The sequence below is a fragment of the Cupressus sempervirens genome, chromosome 3 (assembly GCF_028749045.1).
Source record: "Cupressus sempervirens isolate cs-2001-9-10 chromosome 3, ASM2874904v1, whole genome shotgun sequence".
Lineage (NCBI taxonomy): Eukaryota > Viridiplantae > Streptophyta > Pinopsida > Cupressales > Cupressaceae > Cupressus > Cupressus sempervirens.
In genome coordinates, this window is record NC_143120.1 from 1,020,264,362 (window position 1) to 1,020,290,935 (window position 26,574).

Sequence of the window (26,574 nt, forward strand, 5' to 3'; positions counted from 1 at the left end):
TGGATTCTATGTCACTCTTTGTTTCCAAGAATAAATGAGTAACATTCCCCAGATAGAGCCAACTGTTGTCTTACATTTTGTCACCACAAAATGTAGGTAACAGTACGAAACTTTTTCAAATTAGTTTCGCATTTCTCTAAGTTTTTTTCATTATTTAATTGGTTAGTATTGATCAACCAATCGATACCAATTGATACAATGAATCTTTTTATTGAAGGCCTTCGTCAAGTCTTTTTTGTTTTGCTTTCTATCGAGCCTTTGCTTGATTTTTGAAGCCTTCACAGTCCGTTCTTTGCTTTTGAGTTTGCGTTCGTTTGTTTTTAGTCCTTTGAATTTGCTCATGTTACACCTTTCGTTTTCCCCTTTGATTCGGTCTAACCTAGAGTTCAATTGGAGTTGTCAGTCAAGAGATATGGTCATTTTAGTGCCTCAAAAATGGACATTTTAGGTGCAACAGCACGAATTTAAAAAATGATATTATATTTTCATTTTGACATTCACTTTTTAAAAATATAACATTTTACTCACTTTTTGTTATGTTTTGAAGTTACTTTTCATTTAAATTTATAACTTAAGTGACTATAGTGCACTTTATGTTATAATTTTAAGTTAAGTTACTTTTTAATTTTTCACTTAAAGTGACTATAGAACTATATAGTTACTTTTTAAATTTTTGATTTTTAAATCAAATACTTATATAAATGTCACTTTAATATAATGTTTATGTATTATATTCACTAATATGATGCATAAATGTTATTTTTGACCCATATTGATGACATTTTTATAAAATTAAGTGAAATACATAACTTAAATGCCTCAAAATGGACTTTTTATGTGCAAATGCATATAAAAATCTATAAAAAGTGGAAACTTTTCATGCTATTGCACCTAAAAATTCACTTTGAGGATACTTTTCATGCCATTACATCAGAAGCTTGTAAAAGTGGACCTTTTTGATGCAATGACATGAAAAGTTGAGTTTTCATACTTGTGTATGAAAAAAGTGAGATATGTTTATAAAATATGTAAGTGACTCCAAAAAGTGAGATTTTGGAGACTTGCACATTTTAAAATATGTAATGGGCCTCAAAAAGTGAGATTATGTCTCAAGACATATTTTAAAACATGTAATGGACTCTAAAAGGTCCTCTTTTGCCTTCCAACATGTTTTAAAATATGTAATGAGCATAAAAATGTCCTATCATGTGAAGAAAACATGTTCTTGCTCCAAAAACCTTTGATTCTGCTCATAACTTTTGATTTTCTCCATAGATTTGAATGAAATCAGTTGCATTCATCATGTTTTGGAGAGGTGATCATTTTGCCCTCATCAAAAATCAAGTTATTGCACCCAAAAACGTGTTTGAAACTCCCAAGCTAGGGCACGTTGTTTGTATAAAACTCCATAAATCTTCAAAGTTTGATCACATTTTTGTATGGAATCAAATCGTTTTGGCCCTATTTGCTGATTACATCACATAGTGATCAGCATTTTTGTGTTTAAACATCAAATTGATTTGTTTGGAAGATCACGTTTTTTGCTTGGAGAAACATGTTTTTGCTTAAAATGCCTGGAAAATTGGGGTTTTGAAGTCACTTTTTTGCATTTTGATCCATGTATATGCATTTGGGGAAGTCGTTTTTGCATTCACAAGTCAAAAATGACTTTAAAACATGCATTTTTTAGTCACGTTTTTGCAAAAACGGCCGAGATTTTTGAATAAAAAAGTCATATTTTTGTTCAAAAAACTCAAAAAATTGCATTTTCAACCCATACCTTTGATCAAAAGGGATTGTTTTTGAGTTTTAAATGCATGATATTGTTTTTGAAGACCATTTATTTGGCACTTTCATGTCAAATCCGACCATTGAATGTCCATTACATGCACGTGCGGAAAAAGTCAAAAGGTTGTTTGAAAATCCGGATTTAAGGGAGAACTGGTCTTAAGACTATAAAACTTGCTATTTTAGCTCTTTCTCCTTCATTTTTGGCACATATTCTTCATGTAAGTGGACCTCTTCTTTCTTGCATTTTAATTCATGTTTATCCTTGCTGATTTTATGTATGAAATCGTTGAATGGATGCCATTTGCAAGAAACCTTTTAAAGTGCATTTTTCCTTTAAATATGAAGTTTTCCTTCATTTTGATGTTTTTGGTTCTTCCCCAAGTTCCAAATTCAAATTTCATCTTTGGAGTGCATTGCATCTTGGCATATTTTGAGTTGTTTTAAAAGGAATGTTTTTCTTTTGTTTTGGTTTTGTGTGCTTGTTGCCAGTTTTTCTCCATTTTGGAGAAATTGCAAGTTCTTTCCCAAGAACTTGAGCACGTTTCACTTCACTCCACTTTCCATTTCTATGTCATTATATCTCACATCTCATCCGACAAATGTGATTACATGTTTTTCACCTCATTCGCCATCCGCACACGCATGTAATCCCATTTTCCGTTTCCATTTTCATCCATCTCATTTTTCGCTTCCATTCACACAACACGATTACACGAAATGCCTTACATGTAATTGCATCCAAAAGGTCCAATTTTAATTAAAAGTCACTTTTTGAAAAATCAAAAAAGTGTCATGTGCATGTTTTCCCATGTACTTTGACCTTACTTTTCCTCAAAGGCGTCTATAAAGTTCATTTTCGCCTCTCCTCATACGCATTCACACCTCCATGAGCAAATACATGTTTCCGTATCTTTCCATGCTTTCCATCTTAGCCTTCATCCGCATATGCACGTAAAGCGTATCTTTCACTCATACTTGCATCTCATTTCACCCTCCACCTTCCGTTACATGTTGCATTTACATGTAATCCATTTTCCATGTAGTGACATCTTGAAAGCCCAAGACACTTTTTGAAAATCAGCAATTTCCATTTTCACGCATTCCTATGCGCCAAGCACAGCACTTAAAGAACAAAAAAAAAAAGTTAAAGGTGTTGATGAAAAGTTGTTCCGAGTGTAAACTGAACATCGTCAACAAGATTTTCAAAGTGTCAAAGACTCCAATTTGTGCTGATCTACAAAGGAGAGTTCACGACAACTTGAGCGAGAAAAGATGGATCACATCAAGTTTCCACATGATAATGGACAATTCATCAAAGAGAGCTAGAGGTTGTCAAAAGACGCAACACTATGGTTATCAACATGAATGCAGCAGTACAAGGTACAGGAACTCCCAATCTTGTTATCATCTAGGATTGCATCGTCGAGTACAAGGCCTTTCAGAATTGTTCTTTTCTCTTTCATCTTCTTTCTTCTTCTTTCATGTTTGTAGTTGGAGAAGATGCATTACATGAAAAAGTGTAATTACATGTAATGCGAGTTACATGTGTATGTAAAAGATATAATGCGAGTTGCATGTGCAGTTGCATGTAACCCTTTAATTTCTATAGTTAGACTTGGTCAAAGTTGGTTGAGTTGCTCCCACTTTTTCCTCCCCCTTTTTCTCAACTTCATTGCCTATATAAAAGAGTGCCCCCCTCATTGTAAAATCATCATTATCTTTATGCAAGAGAGCTTTGGAGAAATTGTGCCAGCAGAACTTTGTTTGTGTAGCACTATTTTGAGAGAAAGTGAATACAAAGGAGCATTTGAGACTTAACTTTGCTTAAGTGATATTTGTATGAATTGTAAGCTTTGTCTATAATTCATTCAAGTTACCTTTGATTTGTACTATCTTTTGTCATTGATATTGTATCTTGTGATTGATAAAAAAGAGTTAAGAAACAATTGAATCCCGAGCTTTGACCAGGAACAATTGTGAAAATCCATAGCTAGAAGCTTTGTCTGTAGCTTGTATTTTCATCTTGATTCGCAAAATAGTTAAATTGTTGTTACTTTTAGGAGTCTTTGTGCCCTAATTGTAAACATTTTACCACATAGAAGTACAACAGGACTTAGAGCCAAACTGGTACATTTTGGCTAGCCTTTGAGTTAGTGAAAATTTATCGATATCACTATTTCCAGCTCGTGATAGAAGTGTAATTAGAGATTCACCTTGCCCATTATTCGCCTTACGAATAAGTGGATCCTTTCTTGAAAGTTAAGAAGAAAAGATAATAGTAACACCCAGTTTATAAATCTCTCAATTTCTTGCTTACCTTGAGTTGATCCAAGGAACAATGAGAAGAGGGAGCCTTCCCTTTAAGGTAGGAGGGACTCTGTCTCACACGCTATGGCTGGTCATCCTATTTTGCGACTGGATTTTTACCCAAAACTATCGGTTGCAAAATATCCACCCAACACATACCACAGAGGAGAGGACAATGGCATTTTGGGGCAATGTTAAGCCGGAAAGATGGAGTAGAGTTTTGAAGACTGTTGATGATATGACCAGGATAGCGGTCAATAGGGCCATCGGTTGATGCAGAGTGGTCAACAGAGGTGATGGATAGGTAAGAATACTTTTTCAAGTTTAAAAAGTTTGTCCTAGATCCCACTAGCCCTTAAGGCACTTAACTAGCCCACGTACGCCCCAATGACTCCAAAGACCTCCAAATGCCTATGGTGGATTGAAATGATGTTAACAAGATGTATTTAGTAGGTTTCAACCAGTTTTGGTCTTCTATGTAACTCCCAACATTCAAATCCCTCAAAACTGTCTTTTAGGCCTAAGAGACCTCAATTAGCCCTGCTGGACCTGTTTTCTCAAGTTTTCTCCTAACTTTTTCAAAGGACTAGGAAAACAAATTGCATTCTCGGATACCCTTTTTGGAGTTGTTCAACATACAAAAATTTCAACTATGACTTCTTTGACAAGTTTCAGACTTCCTTCACAAAACCCTTATTGACAAGCATATGAAATAGGTGCATTTACAAAGCAACTCATAAAAGTACTTAACATATAGACTTCAAATTTTGCATAGGTCCATAAAATGTCCCCAATTAGAGGATTCTTCAACCAATTTCACTCTAGGAGCCTCCTAACCCCAAAAGCCCCAAATTTGCCCTCTTGAAACCCTTGTTCCTAGGGCTTTCAAGATCTCCCACGTGCCAGAACTTCCAGACCCAACTGGAAGTGCAAACATCATTATTTCAACATTCCAAACATGTTCCAAACATTTAACCATGCCCTCCTTAAGGCCAAACTCCCGCTGCTTGAGCCTACTAGGCCCTTTTTCACCAATTTTCACCCATTTTAGTGGATAGCTATCCTTCAAACCTTGTTAACTGCATATGTTAGTGCATATCTGTAATGTACATGTTAGATTTGAGCCATCCCATGAAAAACAGCAGAAATATCTCATGCAATGACCATGATTATTAGTAAAAACCCTCAAAATTGCTTGAAAATGTGAGTTTCCAGCCGATTAGTGAATAATAGGTTAACAAAATGCAATGAAAAGTCAGTAGATCTTCATGAAACATTATTAAACATCAATAGAAATTATCATACCACTTACTCCTATCAGATTGGAACTCAAAACACCAAGAAATCTTCAAAATGCACTCAAAACAAGGCTTTTTCATTCCATTTATGGAGCAGTCTGTACAATCTATGCACATGTCCGTACAATGAAGGTTCCTGACCTTATATAGATACTATAGGGACCCCTTAACCATTTCCAAGTGGTTACACATGATTATCTTTAACCAAATTCAAGTTATGGCTTTTCCCTCCAAATGCATATAACCATTACTATTTTAAATTTTAAATTCTCAAACTATTAAAACAAGCATTTAATGAGTCCTATAAACCTTCCAACCTATCGACATGAGTTGACTATGACCAACTATCTAATCCTATAAAATGACTCATTCCTCTTACAATGCAAGATTTTCACAATTTGTCCTTTTAGGACTTATTACAAATATATGCTTTTTTAAGCATTTAAACTTTATTTCATGAAAGACCACATCATATCTTCATCCTCCTGGTGCTTTGATCTTCAAAAGGGTCCCAAGGAGATGCCCCTGCATCATCAGTGAAGGTTCTTTCAACTATAGTTATACATGGCAAACCAATAGCAACATCATTGGGTCTCTTATCAGTTGTTTGGCCAGAGCCAAGGTGGAACCGTGGGCCATGATCAGGCTTTGTTGCAATATATTTGACCCAATATGGCGAAAGGGATTAGAAGAAGCCATCAGTAGCATTGATGATAAATGAAGGATCCCTCTTCCGGAAAAGTACATGTCACACTCACCGAGCACTCCAGAATTGGAGGTAGCTTATCGGCGCCCTACTCTAGTCATCCACGAAACTTGGCCTTCTACAAGGAATGGCCACGAATGGAGGCCAGTATACAATTCCTTCTTTGGTGGAGAGGGATTATCGAAGACGACAGCAAAGAGTGGCTAAGGAACTACCTTAATATTTTCAATGCCTACATCCATCCAAGCGTGGCTCTGGATAATATTGAGGCCTTGAAATTTTGCACTCCAAATGCGGAGAAGACTAGCAAGGAGAAGACAAAGTTTGAATTCCCACCTTTCTTCTAGCTCGAGAAGCCTAACGACATCTCAGAGGCCATCATGGTTTTTTTGGAAATAGGCAAGCTCTCATGTGTTGTTTTGTGTCTCCTCTTGCAAGGTTGGGTGTGGGTTCCCCTGTTCGTTCCCTATTCTCTCTACGGCTGTATGTTAGTTCTTTGTCTCTGTCATGGTCTAGTCGCCAAGTTGATGGTTTTAGTTTTATTGGATTTACGTTTGTTTTCTCTCTCTCCTTCCTTTTTTGTATCTAGCTAGTATATAGCTTGGAAGGACTTTCTTCTGGTTGCACCCTTCTACCTGGTTCCTTTTTGTATCAGTTTGCTCTCAAGGTTTTTCTTTCTCCCATATCTTTTCAGATTGTAAATATTGTTCTTTATATATATATATATATATATATATATATATATATATATAGACGGTTCATAAATTTAAGGTTATGTTCTCTCGATTTATTGGGCCCCTTCGACCTCTATTGATGGTGAGGTTCTACTTCTTCCTTCTGCTTTAAAGAGCTAAGATGTTTGTTTTCTTTTAGTATAATGGTGGTAATGTGATCAGCTTCAAGTAATTACTAAATGAATCAAAATCTCTGAAGTTTCATTATTTGCTGTTAATTTAAGTTTAGCAAAATTTCAGAATTATAGATGGAGTAGTAGTCCTTTCTATTTCTTTCCTACCCTAAACGAAGGTTGTAGCACTGCTAGCTAGAAATAGCTTTGTTTGAGGTTGCAATCAAGATAATGATTATATTAATTCATCAATTATTTGGATAAGTTCTTCCCAGATAAGGACTAGTTCTAAATTATTTTCTTTGAGCTTTAAATCTTTCTCAACAAGATCTGTGTTTATAGGGCTTCAACCAAGGCATCCTGCTCGGTAACTGCTACATGACAATGCCCTACTTTAATTGCTCTGTGGTTTCCAAAAGTTAAACTAAAACTTAGTCTCAGAAGGTTTTCAATCTTATTCGAACTTATTAATGATAGGGCCAAAGTTTTTTACGAAATTTTGACAAGTTTTAATCAAGCGTGAAATGATTTCTCAATTAAATTGGGTTGCAAAGCTCTGCATTATCCAACCAGGGAGGTCGATTTTTTAGTTTCCATAGTAAGAATACTAACTATATCCTCTTAGTAATCTATTGTTTAAGCAGATCAATAAGGCCTGTGTGATACAGATAATTCAGGAAAGCAGCGATGCCCATCAAAAACTAATGCTCTAGCTAGAGAGGTTCTCTTGGATCATGAATTCATCAAAAGTGGACTAATTAGAATAGATCAAAGGTAGAATATGACTATTGTCCGCTATCTTGTAATAAATTTCGAATTTTAAACTGAGGTATGCCCCTTTTATTTTGTGATAATAAAGGACTTAGGTCCCGGGCAAGATTGAAGGTTTTCTTCTCCGTTCTTTCCTACTAGTGCCCGTTTGAACGGAGACACCCCTTTGTATTTATTTTCATTTAATTAATATAATCAAAGGCTTCGGCCATTTACTGATTTAAAAAATAATAATAATCATAATATACTAAATAAATAAATATGAATAATGACAAAGATAATAATACTAAAATAATAATAAGTAAAAACACTTAAACTATCAATAAATAAATATATTATAAATTATAATTAACTACAATCACTAAGAGGAAATGCAAAAAATGCAAGACATGTTACATTAATGTTTATATCATGAAGTCTTAAAATAAGGCTCGATAAATAAAATATAATTATACATTAGTTATAGCAGCTGACCATTAAAAATGGGATGCAACTCTAATCACTCCTCACATACATACATAAGAACAATGATTTGTGCATTCTGGAGGGGTATCATTCTTAGCTTTAAACATTTACAAATAAACGTTTTAGCCTTGAACTGCAGGAAATGATGAATCGCCAAGAATAATTCACAACATCAGCATTATTCCAAAGCGTTTAAGGAGTAGAAAGGAATCAGACAATGAAAAGTATTTAGAAGAAATCAGGAAAACAAAACAGCCAGCGATAAAGCTGTCCAATCATACCTCACAACATATTGGTTGAAACGCTTCTACCACAGACAGCATACGTCTTGTTCATTCTTTGACGGAGGAATTTACGACTAAGTACCTGAAGCAACATAGGAGGAGACTGCAGCCTACATGAAGGGAAAGGTTTAAAGTTTCTGAAATATGGGAATGACAGAATATAATTGTTGTTGTTAATAAAGGATATTCAGGCATTTAAATTATACAGTTGCCAGATATTAAAAAGATTTATCCTATGTTTCATATTTCATTGCAACATTCAGAATTAAATTCACCAGACAATATGTCAGATCCTTGAATAGTAGTATTGAGAAGTAGTTGATGTTAAGATGAAATATGGTTCCTGGCTGCCGGCATTACAGAGGCAAAAGATTAGTAAGCACACTTCAGATACTTTCAGGCAGAATTACCTCAGATCAGTATTTATATGTTATCAGTTTGCTCATGAGCTTGCTTTTGGTATTGAGATTGTTGGTTATGTATATGCAACATAAGGAGATCATATTGTCTCAGTGTTAATCAATGTAGCTGCATAATAGTGGAAGAAGATCAAAATTAGAGTTAGTGCTGACAAGGGAACTTCGACAATCAAATTGTGAGAAATTTTGCAAGGTCCCACAATGGGAGCATTACAGTGGTTTCAGAGCATGATCCTCCCATCCTATAGAGTAAAAGATAATACAAGGACATCACATATACAATCATCTAACAATATAAATAGTCTGTGGCTAAGTAAGACCAAACATATATCATTCATCTTGCCATCATAAATGTATAGCCAGATATCAAGAAATTCCAATGTATATGTAGCGATCCATATGACAAGAGAGGATCAATCAACGATAAAGGAGCATACAGCGATAATACATTTGAAACAGGTGAGGACAGTGAAATGAGCCAAAGATAAGTGCATCAATATTTATAAACAGTGATGTGATTAAGTAATGGGGAGACTTAAATAAATGCTTAGTTGTACAAAAAGCATGTTGTCTTGTTCATGACATGCCAGCAAATGTCACACCACTTAGTTGAAGCAACTAATCCCTCATTGTATATTTACTTAAGAATAGAAGCATTTGTTAAGGAAATTAAAAGGAAAGATAGAATTGTCAGTCAGCAATTTGGTAGTGAGGATTGGTTCCACACGAAAGACTATGAAACAAGATTTGTTAAAATCTGAAGTGGCAGAGATATGTTTAAGGCAAGCATCCTGCTAAAGAAAATTGAAAAGTTATGAGGTGAATAAGGTGCAGTATGAACAATAAGTCTAAGTTTTATTTAAATAAGGGATATGATTAGTGGCTCTACGAAAAAAGTTCACAAGTTTTATGAATGGACATAAATTAAAGAGGGTACTAAACCATGTTCAGAGAATTGGAAAAAGTAGTGAGAAGGAACAATTATACATAGACTAGATAGAGGAAGGCTTTGTTGAAGATCATTGCCGCTTGAATCATAATCAAAATTCCTAAGCAAACTCCTAAGGAGGCATTACAGCAGTACCAAGCATCGTCATGCAAGCAATTCATTCTTCGAGCAATCCATCCAGTTGCATTCAAACATTAGGAATTGTTGAACCAAGCAAAAAGTTAACTTAGGAGGAGGAAAAAATATTTTTTGAAAAAAGTAATAATTGATTGAGGGAGGGTCTATATATCAAATCAGATCAAGGCATTCCTAGTGAGTGTCAAAGGGATCAACGCATTCTTTGTGAGTGCTGAGATCTAGGACATTCTTAGTGAGTGTCAAGCCAGATCAAGGTTTTCTAAGTGAGAGCTAAGATCAAGAACATTCTTAGCGAGTGTCAAAGCCAATCAAGGCATTCTTAGAGAGTGCCAAGATCAAGGACATTCTTAGTGATTGTCAAGAGCAAGGACATTCTAAGTTAGTGTCAATAATCAAGGTGTTCTTAGTGAGTGCCAAGGACATTCTTAGTGCATGCCAAGAAGCAAATACATTCTGAGTCTCAAAGGCATTCTTAGTGAGTGCCAAGAGACAAGGACATTCATAGTGAGTGTCGAAAATCAAGGACATTCTAAGTGAGTGTAGAAAATCAAGAACATTCTTAGTGAGTGTCAAGATAGACGAGATTCTTAGTGAGTGCTGAAACTAAGAGGACATTCTTAATGAAATTGAAATTCCTAGAAACCATATAAGATAGAAATTAAATATTTCTGAAGGATCATTCATTAAGGAGTAAAGCAACATGTAGCAGAGCATAAGTGCTATCATAAATGAAGATAAGTTCCTCCCACTTGAATTAAAATTAAATATTATGATGAGATACCTTCCGATTTGATAAATTTGTATTTATAAATGCATTACAGTGATCACCTCAAGTTGAAGTTGCCTTTTCAAGATTGTTGAATTTAAGGTTGGAAGTCAAGATGATATCAAAGGGCACAACAAAAGCCACTCACATTGAATTGGCAGTTGCAACCTACGAGGAGCTTAACCCTAATAGGGGTTACAAAGTCATTGTTACGTGTCACCCTATTAGGCGATTTACCTCTAGCACTGATAGGAGATTGAACCTATTAGGAGTAACTTAGTTAAAGGACTTTAAACACCAATTAAAGGGCCACCCTATTAAAAGATTTACAACAACGGACCTGTTAGACTCCACTCAGTTAAGGGATTTTGACTACCATATAAATTAGGGAACAACGGAAAAGATGATCTATGGAATACCACTACCTTTTCTTGATCAGATCCATTGAAACTCAAACATATTTCACAACATACTCAACTACACTTGCTCAATCATGATCAACAACAACAAATTGTTCCCCCTCTGTCATGACCCCAAGAAAATTAAGGCAAATATTTGTAAATGAAACAAGCATTTCAATAAATATTAAATAATCATTATTAATATCTATATTGAAATTGATTGTTAATATCCATTTTTATTTATTGAAATCCATTATTAATATCTATATTTATTAATTTCAATAAATAATCATTATTAATGTCTGTAATTGAAATTCATTATTAATATTCTATATTTATTGAAATTCATTATTAATATATATATATATAACAAACATTATTAATACTTTGAAACAGTATAAATTAATAAAGGAATAAATACTAATATTGACCAGAGTAACGTGACTCGCCGCGAGTCGAGCAAGTCACGTAAGCCAGCGAGCCATTTATATGCAACCGAGTCATAATGACCCGTGACTCACGAGCGGCAAGTCAGGTGGCGTGACTCACCTGACTCGGGCAGCTTGACCCGGCTGCAGCAGCATGAAATCAGGTGGCCAAAAACAATAAAAAACTTATACTTTTTTAATGTTTTTTTTTTCTTCTTTCTTACTCTTATAACCCTAAAAGGGCTTCCATAACACTCTATTGTGTGTGTGTGTGTGTGTGTGTGAGAGAGAGAGAGAGAGAGTGTCCTTGTTTTGCAACCAGCGGAAAGGAAGAGGAGAAAAGCTTGCATTTGTGACATTGGAGCTTGCATTTAGATCATCAAAGAGTTTATAGGAGCTCTTCTCAACACTTCCCAAAGCATTTGAAAGAGGTAAGAGTTGATTTTTTAGATTTTGATGATTTTTTTCTCTATGCTTATGGGTTTTTTGGATGAATTTTTTCTATTTGTTTATGAGTTTTTTTTGTACTTCAGATCTTCATAAAATGCAATGCTTAAATAGTAATATTTGGTCTAAAATGTCTTATTGCACCAACCTTTATATTTTTCCTTACTCATAATGGCTCCTGGAGGTAAAACACCCAAGCTCTCTAAAGGCAATAAAAAAGATGAGTGTTGGAAGTTCACCATAGACTTTCCGGGTAGAACTAGAACTCAAACAAAATGTCTATTTTGCAAAACCATTAATAGTGGGGCGATAAATAGATTGAAATATCATATTGCTAGCCTACGTGGTCATGACACTAAGCCTTGTAGAGCTGCAATTGTTGAGGCTCAACATTTTTGTTATATACCTTGGAAAAATATGAACAAGAAAAGGAATTAAAAAAAGAACAATTATAAGAGTTAGCTCAGATTGGTTCTAGTTCCCTTCCACGCTCATCTGGAAATGTTTCTGAGTCAGTAGGTTGTGTTGGAGAAGATTCTTCCCTTCCCCCCTATCGTCCTAGTGCTTCTGCTAGTCGTACTTCTTCTACATCTATTCCTTGTACTATTAGTGGTGCTATAGTTGCTGCCCCTTCTAGTAGTATTGGCTTTACCTTTCGTCCTAGAGTCAGAAAATCTAGGTTGGACAATTTTTTTGTACCGCATTCCACTTGTAGTGCACAACCCTCACTTGAGAGCTTGGGCTGGAATAGGGAGATACATGAAGCTGGAATAAAAGCAATTTGCAAGTTTTGGTTTTTCTGCAACATTCTATTTATAGCAGCCAAGTACTTCAACTTCATTTATATTTGATTGTTTTATAAGTTTTAAGTTTTAAAATTTAAATTCAATTTTATACTTTTAACTTGAAGTTGAAAATTTGAAATATGCTAATTAAAATGTTTTTATAAATGTAACAGGACTCCTTATTGGCAGGGGATGATTGATGTAGTTTCTATCGTTGGTGCAGGGTTCAAAGCCCCCACTGAAAATGAGTTGAGTGGCCCCCTCTTACCAGATATGGTTGAGAAGATGAAACTTGAGTTGGAGGACCATAAAAAGATTTGGAGCCAAAAGGGATGTACCATTATGACGGATGGATGGACAGATAGGAGGAATAGGACCATCCTAAAAAAAATTATTTCTAGCGGAGGTAATTCATCATCCTCTACTTCTCAAAGTCTAAAATTTAATGTATTATTGAATAACGAAAATTTTGTTTTATTGACTATTGATTCTTGAATGATAAATATTATTGTTTAATTTTCACTTTCAGAATCTACATTATTTTTGAGGTCTATAGATGCTTCCTCACATGTGAAAAATGCAAAATTCTTATGTGAGGCTATTAAGGAGGTCATAAGGGAGGTGGGGGAAGAGAATGTTGTCCAAGTGGTGACTGATAATGCAACTAATTATGTTGCTACAAGTAAAATTTTAACTTCTAACTTTCTAAGTTCTACTTCTAAAAAATTTGTTTTAATTTTTTATTAAATTTTGAAAATTAAAAGTTTTTAATACATCAAAAATTTTCATTGTTTACTAACTAATTTAAAATTGCTGCAAGAAAACTTTTGATGGAGAGACACCCAAAAATCTTTTGGAGTCCATGTGCAGCCCATTGCATCAACCTCATGTTAGAGAATATTAGCAAGCTTGTATGGGTGAAATCATGTGTTACCAAGGCCAAAAATCTTTGTAAGTTCATTTATAATCATGTCTTGGTCCTCAGCACTATGAGGCAATACACGAAGGGAAAGGAGTTGGCTCGTCCTAGTATCACAAGATTTGCCTCTAATTTTATCACACTAAAATCTTTGCTGAGTTCAAGGTTAGCTTTGAGGTGCATGTTTGTTGGTCCAGAATGGGGTTCCTCCTCCTTTGCCACCAACCCTGTAGGGATAGATGCAACAAAATGCATTTATGATGATGAAGGTTTTTGGGAACCATGTTCGAAGATTGTAGAGGTAATTTAAATTTTAAAAGCTTAAGTCTTAAAATTTTATAAATTAATTTATCTCATACATATTTTTGTTTTATTTTCATTGTGCAACTTTGCAAAGTTTCATCATTCACTAAATTGTTTTTTATTTAATTGTTTTGTAGATCACTGATCCCCTTGTAACCCTCCTACGAGCTGCTGATGGCGAGAAGCCCTCTATGGGCTACATTTATGAGGGCATGGATAGGGTCAAGGAGGCTATTAAGGCCAAATATGTAGGAGTTGAGGAAAACTATGGCCCTATTTGGGACATAATTGATAGGAGATAGCAAAATCAGCTTCATAAGTCCATCCACGCAGCAACCTATTATCTCAATCCAGCATACCATTTCCGTGAAGATTTCAAGGCAGATGAGGAGGTTCTTAGTGGCCTATACACTGTGACATCGAAGATGGCCACTAATGCCACGGATATATTGCTTGAGATGGATGCCTATAATAATGCATCAGGCCCATTTTTTCAAGTCAAATTTGCAAAGGTGGTCGTACAAAATTGCACCCAGGTAAAAATTGCAGCTTGTTACATCCCAATTTTTGACCTAGTTTGAAATATAGCCGTTGAGGTTTGCATGAAGTCAGTTGACAGTTTAATTTGATATAATCTGGCGAAATGGTAAGTTAGTTGGTCGTTATGATTTCAAGTGCAGATGACATGTTAGTTGATCGTTAATCGCGAATTCATGAAATTAGGATGAAAGGTTAACTGTTATCATTATTTATGATTATATAATTTATAATGTAATTACGGAGAAAATTCTTGCAGAGAGCATGCCGAAGGGGTGGAAGCACTGTCAAAAAAGAATTAGGCAGGGCGTCCCCATCACTGGGCAGACATATAAAGGACCTAGCGACTCGGAACAAAATACATCTGTGGAATTGCATGAGTTATTTAAATTAATAGTTTAATTATAATAATTGAGTTGTTTAATTAATATTTTAATTAAAATAATTAAATTATTTATAAAACGTATCTTAAAGGATTTTAAATTATTTTTGTCGTAGTACTTTTAATTAATTGTTTATAAATGTTCATTAAAAATATAATCAAATGATTTGGCACCATTATTATTTAATAATTTAATAGTTGTACATTATAATGATCGAATTATAATAATTGTATTTTTATAATCTTTGAATTTTAATCTTCCAACTTATGTTCTTGCTTTTAACCAATTAATGTTGGCATGTTTAATAGAATTTATGTTTCTTTTTTAACTCATATAAACTTCTTGAGAATTCGAGTAGATCTTGTAACTGAAGGTAGCCAAATAGCCAAGCCGACCTTTAGATAAGAGTTTTGATGACTGTTTTGGGAATAACTTCTCCCTCTCTGCATTTTTCGTGATCCTTCCAATCACCTGCTATTGCTTTCAATCAATATCAAGAGTTGAAAATAAACGCTCTGCTTTGGCTCTGGTGCTACGGCACATTCATTCCTTTATGCTCAGAAACCCATCTAAACCATCTATTAATATAGTCATTGTAGAAAGGCGTGGGCATGAGGAAATAACACCAGGGAGTAGTGATATGGCATACATCTTCCTCTGTTCATTATTCCTTTCATATGATCACTGCAAGAGAAGTGAGGGAGTTTATTGTTTCTGGCCACAGAGCACAAAATATTTAGGTCACGTAAGTTTATGCATATGCTTTTCCGCTATTTAATATGACTAGGAAAACCCTCTATCAATCAGCCGCAGTTCACAGTGAAGTAGTCAAGGAACCGTCCAAGCATTTTAAGGAGTCACGTAAGGCAGTTATCATAATTTGTTGTTCTTATTTATTGCTAAGTTGGTAACTCAGCAAACCCTGTATATATTTATGTTCCAAGTTCTACGGGATTCTCAATTTTGCTTTTCTTTCCATAACAGCAGTAGTAGAAGATAGTGATATTGATATTATACAGTTCCATTGAAATGCAAAGGATGAAAGATGAAGTTAGATATTTATACATTTGTATTCTGATCCTAATAATGGAAACCATGCCATACAATTAGGCAAATATATGTTGGAATCAAATTATAACTAAATCCCAAGTTGTGAATGTACTACATCTAAGACAAATTCTAAACCCACCTTCTTCCTTTTAATCTGAAATGATAAGAGAAGATTCTTGTTTAATATCTCTTTCATAATCTTTGTTTTTAACTTAGAGTATCATCCTTGATTAAGCTACAATAAACTTGAATAACAATTTTGATCAGAACTTTAATTCATTCTTTTCTTTCATAATGAGATGATTAATGAATCCACACCAAAGAATGTATGTGGTGAAGTTGTAAAATATCTTTGTGATCTTTAATCTGATTACACCTGGAAATCACCGGCCTGATAGCCTGATTATGGTGAGAAGATGTAGATGAACCTGTGAATAAGAAATGCAAGAATGAAATCAGTAACCTATACATTCATACATAAACAAACTAATATATATTAGCTCATGCATATCCTTGTTATGGTGATCTCCTGCTGCCAAGTCGTATGGCGTGTCATATATCATGATGCCCAGTGATGGTAAGATGTTCCCTGCCAATTCTGGGTAGGGAGGGCCTTTCTCGATAGAGATCATGTGGGGATATGTTGTGGTCCGAGGTTGGGTGGTTAAACCCCTGACAATGTTTCACCCCACTCAAGATGTCGGACATGAGTCAAACAAAGATAAGCTATGCATTCAATTGTTTATCAAAAACACGTATTATCATTTTTTATTATTAAGAGGTAAGATTGAATTGAGTTAAATTCATTGTTGTCATTATTTTACACCTAGATTGATTTGTGAATTGTTTTCATTTATATAAATATTGAATATAAGTATTTATCTAATCTTGAGAAACTGTCACAGATAAGTAATCGGAAGGAAAGGAAATCCGAAGCCCTAATTGATTGGGTGATAGCTGGAACCTTAAATGATACAGTGGTATTGGAAGCCCTAGTTGAATCTGTGGTCACGAAAACCCTAAATTGAATCCGTCATCGTGAAGCCCTAAATTGAATCTGTGGTGGTGGAAGCCCTAAAACGAATCCGTGTTATTGGAAGCCCTAACTGAGATAGCGATATCAGAAGCCCTAAATGAACCGAAGGAAAACAATGCCCTAATTGATACAGTGGTATGTGATGCCCTAATTTAAAATAATAAAAGTATTTAATTGTATTTATCCTTTGATTATAAGATAGCGGTTGTTAGATGGTAGTTGTCATGTGAAATTGTTATAGTGTATTTGTGAACTAACCCAGGTGGTTGCAGAAGCATCCCTATTTTGAATTCGATCTCAGATTTCTGAGGTATGTAGTTTTCAATTTCTGTAACAATTTCATTTGAAGATATTTCAAATTTTTAGGTTAATTAATTTTGTCTATCAGATTTTAGTGGTAAATCTTTTTCACGTGAACCTGAATGATTTAACTGTCTTCCTATGAAACGAAGTAATAACTGTATTCTTTGAGTATGATTGATGTTAATTTAGACCCTGGAAAACCGGATGTTACACAGCTTAAGCCTTATACAATCTAGTGTCTAAATTTCTAGCTTTAAACTTTAAAATTCAAATTTTGAAATGAGACTAATATTTTTTCCTTTTCCTTTTTTCAAAATTTAGATAGATGGTGGCAAATGTTTGGGCTTTCAACCAAAAACCTTCAACAAATCACCACCCGCATTTTGAGCCAGCCAAGTAGTGCTTCTGGATGTAAGCGCAACTGGACCATGTTCAAGCACATCCACTCGAAGAGGTGTAACAAGTTGTTTGTGGATAAAATGAATAGGCTAGTCTTTGTGCATTACAACCTACACATTAGGACCAAGGAGATTTTGGATAGTGACACCTCTTCGATTACTCTAGAGGAGGTTGATCCAGAGTCTGAGTGGATCACTGAGGCTACTGATCCTGTCTTTGATGATGAGGACCTACAGTGGGTTGACCAGGCAAATAGAGAGGGCCAGGCTGAAGCTGTGGCTACGGCAACAAAGGTCCAGAGAGCTCCAGTTGTTCCTAGTGGCACCTCATAGGCATTGGCAAAGCCAGAGACTACAATTGATCCTAGTGGGACCTCACAGGCATTGGCAAAGCCAGAGACTATAGTTGATCCTAGAGGCACCTCATAGGCTGATGCTATGGCTAATTAGTCATCCAGGACCTACTTTAGATGCCTTACTAAGAGGCATTTTATAGATTATACTAAGCCTAAGGTTGAGGTTGAGGTTAGGGATGAGGATGACGATGATGATGACGACTCCGACTAGGAGCCATAGCTATAGTCTTGTTTTCACTTTTTGTTTAACTTAATATATGATCAAAATTTGGAACATTTGATGATGACTATTGATTCATTGAATCTTGATGTGTTGGATTTCATAATACATAATACATATACATTTTGATGGGTTGCATGGATTTATCATTTTATATATGATTCTATGTTTTACTTTTATAATATTTCCTTCAGCTACTGTTTAAACTTTAATTACTAGTAATATAGTATTTAGCAATTTACCTTTGTAGTATTGTACTTATGTAATCGTTGTATGTTTGACTTTTAACTTTAAGTATGTGCATTATGATCAAATTATCTTCTATTTAATAATGTTATTGTGTCTTTAAGCTTTATTCAATAATGGGTGCATGGAATGTTCTTTAAACCCTAAAAAATCTCAAAATTTCGAGGTTTTTTCACTTTGCCGAGTCATTTCCGAGTCCAAGCCGGGTCACGAGTCAAGTTACCCTTGCTGAGTCCGAGCCGGGTCCGAGTCACGATACTTTGATACTAACCCTTTATAACATAATCCATGAAAACATAACCCGACACTTAAATATTTTAAAATGATCAAATTCTTTGCAAACCAAACGACACAACCAATAAGGACAATACATATATCGAGCCGAGCAAAGGGAGAAGGTATCAAATAGGAAGGAAGAAGAAAACCAGGAGCGGCAGCAAAGGTATTAAGCATAAAATAGAAAAGAGATCCTCAATGCAGGAGGGCAAGTACACAGCAAGCACATTAGAGACTCACGGCAATAAGCTGCACCTATGAAACGTCTTTCACACGGGACTTAAGACACCATAAGGGAGCCAAAGACAGAACGTAATCAGGCACACCAGGTAGCATCCGAAACTCACGAGCAAGAACAAGTAACAGGTGTGAAATTGAATCCCGTGGGAAGTCCTGGCAAAAACATAACTCAAGAACTAGAAGAGCAGGAACCACAGGTAGATGGGAACAAGAGTCCACAACTGTACACCAAGATTCATAGCATTATCACGCCCACACAAAACACCATCTAAATCGAAAAGGAAGGCAAGGTAACAATCCTTGAGAATCAGTAATGATTAAAAAATAAGGTGAATCTACTTCTATTAGATCACCAGGCTTAGGAGCGAAATTCTCTCTCCTAAGAAGGATGGATGCCTTGATCAAGCATCCATGAGGCTTATTGAGAGGATTGTAAAATGAAGACACTTAGTGGAGAGCTGTTCCCATTCGGGAGCCCCAAGAAGCTCTCCCCCAGGAGCTAAGCGTCTGATTGCAAACTCTCATTAAGAAAGATATGTTAATTTATGAAATAGAATCTATATTTTAAAACTTAATAAGAATAATGTGTTATGTAATAATCCTTATGAGTATTGAGAATTAATAAAATTGCAGGTTGTCAGCATTGAAATTTGGAAACCAAGTGCCAGGGACATTGCAACCTCCACCAGTATATATTGGACTTTCAAGTCCACCACCTTAATCAAGCCTTAGAATTTGAAATCAATATGCATTTCAAATATCCCACTCATATCAACCAGCAAAAGACAGATCTTAAACCACAAAACACTTTTCCAAGACTGGACCAACCAATTCATAGAATTATGTGCAGAGGTCATTTAAGTTTTGACCAAACACTTGCTTCCTCTAGAATCTTCTCCATACATTGTCATCGAACAATGTGATGCTAGATCATCACCGCCAATCGTGCACCCATGCCACCAGATCATGACTAACTCAACTGAATCCATCGCAACCTCGACACCTATCATCGGTCATCAATTTACTGATCCTCACTCAAGAACTCAATACTCTTTAATTTGTTCTACAACTGTGTCATTGTTTCACCGGTCACCTATCCATTTTGTCACTACTTCACCGATGACGATATTGAGTTGCAGTCATAACTGCGTTATTGTATCAGACTTGTTTACATCATCCTAAGATCACTCCTCTTAACTCTTCATAGATTTGACAAACCAATCAAATCAACTATCACTTGTCACTAATTGTTCTAGCTTGCACTGTCAATTCATCTGATCATTCCTTTCTTTATTTCAACAGTATCGGCCATATCATGGACCTTTAGAGCAAATTACCCATGTTGCTAAGACATCTCATCATAGTAGGTCAAAAATTTTGACACTTAACTGGAACTTCAACTTGTTAAGGATCTTGACCTGTAAACTAGGAGCTGGCTTGCATCTCAAATTTCTCATTCTTCTTACCTTATCAACACTTGAGACTTCAAAATCACTGCCAAACTATGACTATACTAACAAACTACTAATCTACCAAGCAAAAGAGGGGGGTTTCCGTTTGGCAATGAGTTGATGATTCATAAAGGTCACAACAGTCCCATAAAAGCAAGTCCTGTTACATTGAGCCTAAAATTCTCAAAAGGCACATTCACATGTGAGAATTAAACATCAGCTGGCTGACCTTCCATAGCTTTCTTCTGTTTCTGTTTTATCTCATGACAAAAAATATGCATGACTATGGCTGTCCGGTATTGACATTTTTGGAACTTTCAGATATCGAAGCCAAACAATAGCTTTCCAAAAGGGAAAACTACAAGTTTCTGTTAGGATGTGAAATTTTTTCCAACTGAGTACTCTTATATATGGTTTTGGAATAGTTTGAAGAGGAAACTTGAACTATGCACCTTCAAGATCTAGAGTAAATTTACTTCTACACATCAAAATTTAATATATAGAATTGAATTTTACAAAACTAAACCTACAGAAAAATGAATTCAAATAAGTGTAAATTTGAAACAGAAGCAAAACGTCCTACCCAGGTTGTCTGTCCTTGCGAAAGTCTTGGTCAGTGAAGCCAATAGAAACTTTGCCATTCCGTCCCTTGTTCTCAACATACATTTCAAAGTAATATAGAAGCTTCTTAATTGGAGCAGGGCAGTTAGCCTGTAATGATCCAACATCATAGACCGTTCTTCCTTGTCCAGTATATCTTACAGATAGATTGTCAGCCGATACAGCTAAGTAAGGGCCCTTGTCATTAGTATTTAGATGTGTCGGGAGTTCTTCCTCTTCTACTCCAATTATATGCCTATAATCAGAGTACACCACATCACTCACTCGTTCCACATTCATTCTTTAGCACTAGATGAAGTCTGTAGAAGTCACAGCAATTAACTGTAAGTTCAGAACCATAGAATAAAGAAATTAGTTAAAATGGCAGAAATCATGTTCTAATAAACAACTTAAATAAATCTTGAACCCTGACTAGACCGAATATATATGCAGAGAGTGGACAAATCTCACCCTTATAATGTTTCTCTTGAGTATGGAATTTGACGAAGTGAAAGATAGCAGAAAGTATATTCCTTCAACAGACTGTTTAATAAAATTCAACCACAGAAAGTTAATTATCAAACATATTGAATCATAGTACAGTAACGCATTTATCCCTATTCATCCCAAAACCAAAAAAAATGTCCCTCGAATGTACAGAAATCGAAAAGCAAGAACTAAGACTTGTAAAGCGGGAACAAACTAAGACTTGAAAACCAAGAAATCTAGAAATTTGCATGAACGCTGGAGGTACCATACTTTGACCCTCATAACAGTCTTACCTAAAGGAGCCTAACTCATATACCATTGCAGTGACCACTTTAATATTCAAAATTAGGACTTTCCATGAGAATAACAGGTGTTACGCTGCTGAGCTACATGGCCTGTGCACTGCCCTGTTGAAAACTATGGACCAGACCTCACACCATTCCCCTCCCTTGGCTTAGCTTGAAGACATGCTATTACTGGAAGATTGGACTTCACATCGGCAGGCAAGAGCATGGTACTATTAGAACTGAACTACTCGCCCTGACACCCCTATTAACTTTAGTATTCACAAAAGGTATTCAAAGAAAGAGCAATGTAAGTTGTCAATACATTCTAGAGGTCTTCAGCGTGCTTGAAGTGCATATAAACCATCCCGTACAGCAGTCACATGAGTTTCTTTCAGTGCTGCTCGTAACTTTGCTATCAGTTACTACTGAAACTTAGCGTTTTCCATGGACATCCTCCAGAAATGGCGATGTAAAGTGTAGATTCATTCTAGACTATTCCGGGGAGCGTGGAATACATACACACAGTACAGCACTTATTTGGGCCTCTTTGAGCAATTTTCTTAACTTTGAGATTTCTAGGGCTTCCCATGGAGGTGCCGGGACATGTTATCATCGAGCCCTGACACTGCTCTCACCATGAACATAAGAATTTGCATGGGTGTGGTACTATTAATAACGTTAATACCTCTCACACTGTTCTTAGCTCTGAGACTATTTGAAAAGCTTGAACTTACAAGCGTTCTAACCTATGGTGTCCCCAACGCAGAGCATCATAATTTCAGGTTTTGAAGGCTCTGAATTTGATCTTCAAGCCCTTTATAATGTACAGCTAATATTTTTTTATTGTCTGTCTACAGTTCAAATGAAATACATAGCAAATACAAAAATCCAAAACCAAGGACATTAAAATGCACTTACTCGATTACTAAATTTAATAGCTGATAGCAAAGAGCCTTAAAGATCGGAAATTCAAATGTCTGAAAGTTAAACTCGATTATTGAGATGGGCGGTTTTTAGTTTTGACCGTCTGAATGTCAACCGTCCCCGGCTGCAATTACGAACTTCTGTCTTTTGTTTTTGGTGGTGTATTTTATGTTTTTTTTCTACATCTGCTACCTATATGACTTTGCCGGGGTTCGATTGCGTCGAAAACATCAACGTCCCTAATTGCACTTAAATATATATATATATATATATATAGAGGCTTTTATAGAGAAATTTGTACATATAGTAATCATTATGAGCTTTTATTTTTGGAGGTGGCTATCCTCTCTACAAATTATACTATTGACTAAATTTTTTAAAAACGAAGATTTAATTAAAAAAATTGAAATTTCTAACATTTGATCGTCATGATCTCTATATTTTGTGATCGAAAACAACAAAATTTTTGAGAAAATTTCGTTGCATTTTAGTGAATATGAAAAATAATCATGTTTGACTTTTTTTTGTCTTTGGTGCTTTTAGCTTATATATATATATATATATATATGCAATTAGGAACATTCATTTTTTTGATGCAATCGAACCCTGGCAAAGTCATATAGGTAGCAAATGTAGAAAAAAAAACATAAAATACAACACCAAAAACAAAAGACAGAAGTTTGTAATTGCAGCCGAGGACAGTTGACATTCAGATGGTCAAAACTAAAAATCGCCCATCTCAATAATCGAGTTTAACTTTCAAACATTTGAATTTTCGATCTTTAAGGCTCTTTGCTATCAGCGATTAAATTTAGTAATCGAGTAAGTGCATTTTAATGTCCTTGGTTTTGGATTTTCCAACATTTGACCGTCATGATCTCTATATTTTGTGATTGAAAACAACAAAATTTTCTCAAAAATTTTGTTGTGTTTTCGTGAATATGAAAATTAACCATGTTTGACTTTTTTTTGTCTTTGGTGCATTTTGTCTGAAGATTAGCCAACACCTTTATTTATAGGGACAGACCAATTTAATGTATTTTTAATATTTAATTTAATTTTCATTTACTTATACATTATTTATTTATTTTATTTTTAATATAAGAGTTATTGTTTTTTTATGTAAAAGCAGCCAAAACAAGGGGGATGGCCCTATACAACAGTGGTGAAACTACCACCAAACAACCAAACAAACCCCTTAACCATTTACATCAAAAATAGAAGTAGTATCATAACAGTAAATAAAAGTACTAGAGTTTGTGCTATTAAAACTATAGTTTACCAAATTAACAAAAGGCGTGTAGGTGGTCATCACATCGTACCACCCATAGCCCAAACCCAAGTTCAACAGGAAAACCAAAACCATTGAAATTGGACAAAAACAAACAATCGGTAGAGCACCAAAAAACACCAAGCATGGGAAAGGCTACTACCCGGCATCCTTCTTCTTGCTTATGCCAACCAAGAGAACTTTGGCCCAATCCTCTGCAATGAAATTGTAGAGCAACTTCGTATCTTCTTTTCAAAGGCCCTCCTCCTCCTTCTCTCGATCCAAAAGCTGGAGGGTGATCGTCGCTGCATGGGTTACCCTCAAAGTCAACTTGGAGAAGAGGGTGAAGCCTTCCTCTAGCACATGACATCAATCCTTCAGTTCCTGAAGGTCTTTAAGAGTAACAGACACCTCCTCTGTAGTACCAATCTTTAGTGCCTTACTGCAATTCAACGAAGACTTCCTCTTATCCTGCACATCCAGAATGTTAGTGGGAGCCCTTAAGATATCCAGACCATCATTCCTTATTAGGGAAGAAATAGTGTCAAGGAATGATTTATCAGATTTGGGGTCTATCTAGTTAGCAGCAGATAACAGGGTAAAAGTGGCAAAAATATGAGTATGGTCTTCGATAAGGTCCTTGGTAGGGTTTGCCAACTCAAAATCTTAGGTGCCATTAACAGTGTCATCCCACTTCTCATTTTTGTTATCGGTATCCTCCTTCAACTTCTCCTTATCATCCCCTAAGTCTTAGCACTCTCCTCTAAATTAGTATCTTCCTCCTCATCCTCTTGAGAGTGTCTGGCCATTTCTTTGAATCTACCATTGATCTTAGCAAGCCTATGGTATCTTCTTATGTTCCCACGGAACTCATCATTCAAGTCCCTAATCTCCATCTCAGCCCTTTTTTCAATTATAATTTTTTTTATTGGCAGCCAGCTCCAAAACCAGGGTTTTGTTTATCCTACTCTTCATCTAGCTTTGGCTCGATGAGAGTTGTGGAATAGGGGCAAAGCTACCACCCGCAAACTCTAGATGAAGGGAGACACCAGTGGGGGGAAATTATCAATGACTATCACTTTGGGAGGGCAAAGAGTCAGGTGGAACTCAGATAAACAAAACCATGAGCCCTTGGTATACAATATTGAAATTAGCCCCTTTTTTTTTTCGTTGACATCCATAACTGTCTCTTATAGGGTGTGCATCAAAAAAAAGGGAATGCAAACTGACTCCCTATTACGAAAGTGATTAATCAAAGGGAAATGGTAAAAATAATACACACCATTTTTGCCTTCTAAGGTAATATACTTCATTATGACTAGGCATACATCATACCAAGGCTCCAATAACTTATCCCTTTGAAAACACAATATCGGTTTGGGGCTTCATTACCTCTAAATAAACTAGACAAACTAGCTTCGTCAGTCACCTTCGTGATCTTCTACTAGTTATGTCAAGGCCCATTGCCATAGCTATGATCTCCTCATTCACCTAGAAGGTGATACCATTAATTGTGATCCTTCTATCCTTCCAACTACTGATGAATTGTTGAGAGCAATTCTCATCATAGTCAGTCATGACTTGCATGTATGGGACAAACCCTCCCTCCTTCAACATTATTCAGGTTGTCTGCCTTTTGGAAAAAGTGTTATTATTATTTTTATTATTGAAATAAGTTTTAATTATTATAATAACTTATTATTATTATAATGATTTTTTATTCTTATATAAAAAATAAATTATAGATTTTTAGATTATAGTTGAGCAAAGTTTTTGATATGTGTGGCCATACTAGGAGAGACTAACCTAGTGACCCTATTTTACCATAAAAAGCTCTTCTAAAATTAAATATTTCCCCAACCTATTAGATATAATAAATATAATAATTAAAAAGTAATATTATTAAGTTATCATTATTATATTAAGTTTTAAATGTCATGTTTTTCTATATGATATTTTATTTGCCAATGGTAATATAATAAAATGTAAAAAAAAAAAATTATAAAAAGAAAAACTAACTTAGATTTTGATATCTTGATATTATATGAATAGTGTTTTAATATTTATCTAAACTAGTGTTGCATTCTTTTGTGCTTGCAAGGATGAGCTAATAGGAGTTTAATAATGAAATTATTTTATAAATATAATTTGTTGTCAATAATTAAATTATAGTTATTTTTTAAATTTTAACAACAAATCTAATGGAGCTTGAGTCCCTTTCTTTTGTCAAAAATAAAAGATAGATTGATGCAAAGGAAAATTGTTCAGTACATTAAGATCTTACTCTGCCCTTCGCACATATTGTCTTGAATGTCGCATTGAAAGAAACATATTATTTGTACATGTAGCTATTGCTCGTGACTAACTAGCCAACCCAATTGCCATTATTGTCATTTTTTAGTAAATAAAAAATTTTAAAAACATTGTAAAATAATTTTGAAATTAATTATGAAATCTACCCAAAATGTAATTTAGTCTGTTGTG

General features: G+C 35.1%; 1 protein-coding gene across 9 annotated transcripts in view; it reads right to left on the reverse strand.

Moving 5' to 3' along the window:
• LOC149570249 (ran-binding protein M homolog) overlaps window positions 1-23,014 on the reverse strand; it is a 212,664-nt gene extending 189,650 nt beyond the window's left edge. For 2 of the 9 annotated variants that reach the window (XM_089822887.1, XM_089822892.1), the window contains exons 1-3: window positions 22,219-22,796; window positions 21,592-21,663; window positions 21,104-21,440 (exon numbers count right to left, since the gene is read on the reverse strand). In XM_089822887.1, coding sequence (XP_089679013.1) covers window positions 21,104-21,420 — 317 coding nt within the window. In that variant the 5' untranslated portion in view covers window positions 21,421-21,440; window positions 21,592-21,663; window positions 22,219-22,796. The other 7 variants (XM_089822891.1, XM_089822894.1, XM_089822885.1 and 4 more) reach the window with 6 other exon arrangements.
• Window positions 23,015-26,574: the final 3,560 nt, after the last annotated feature.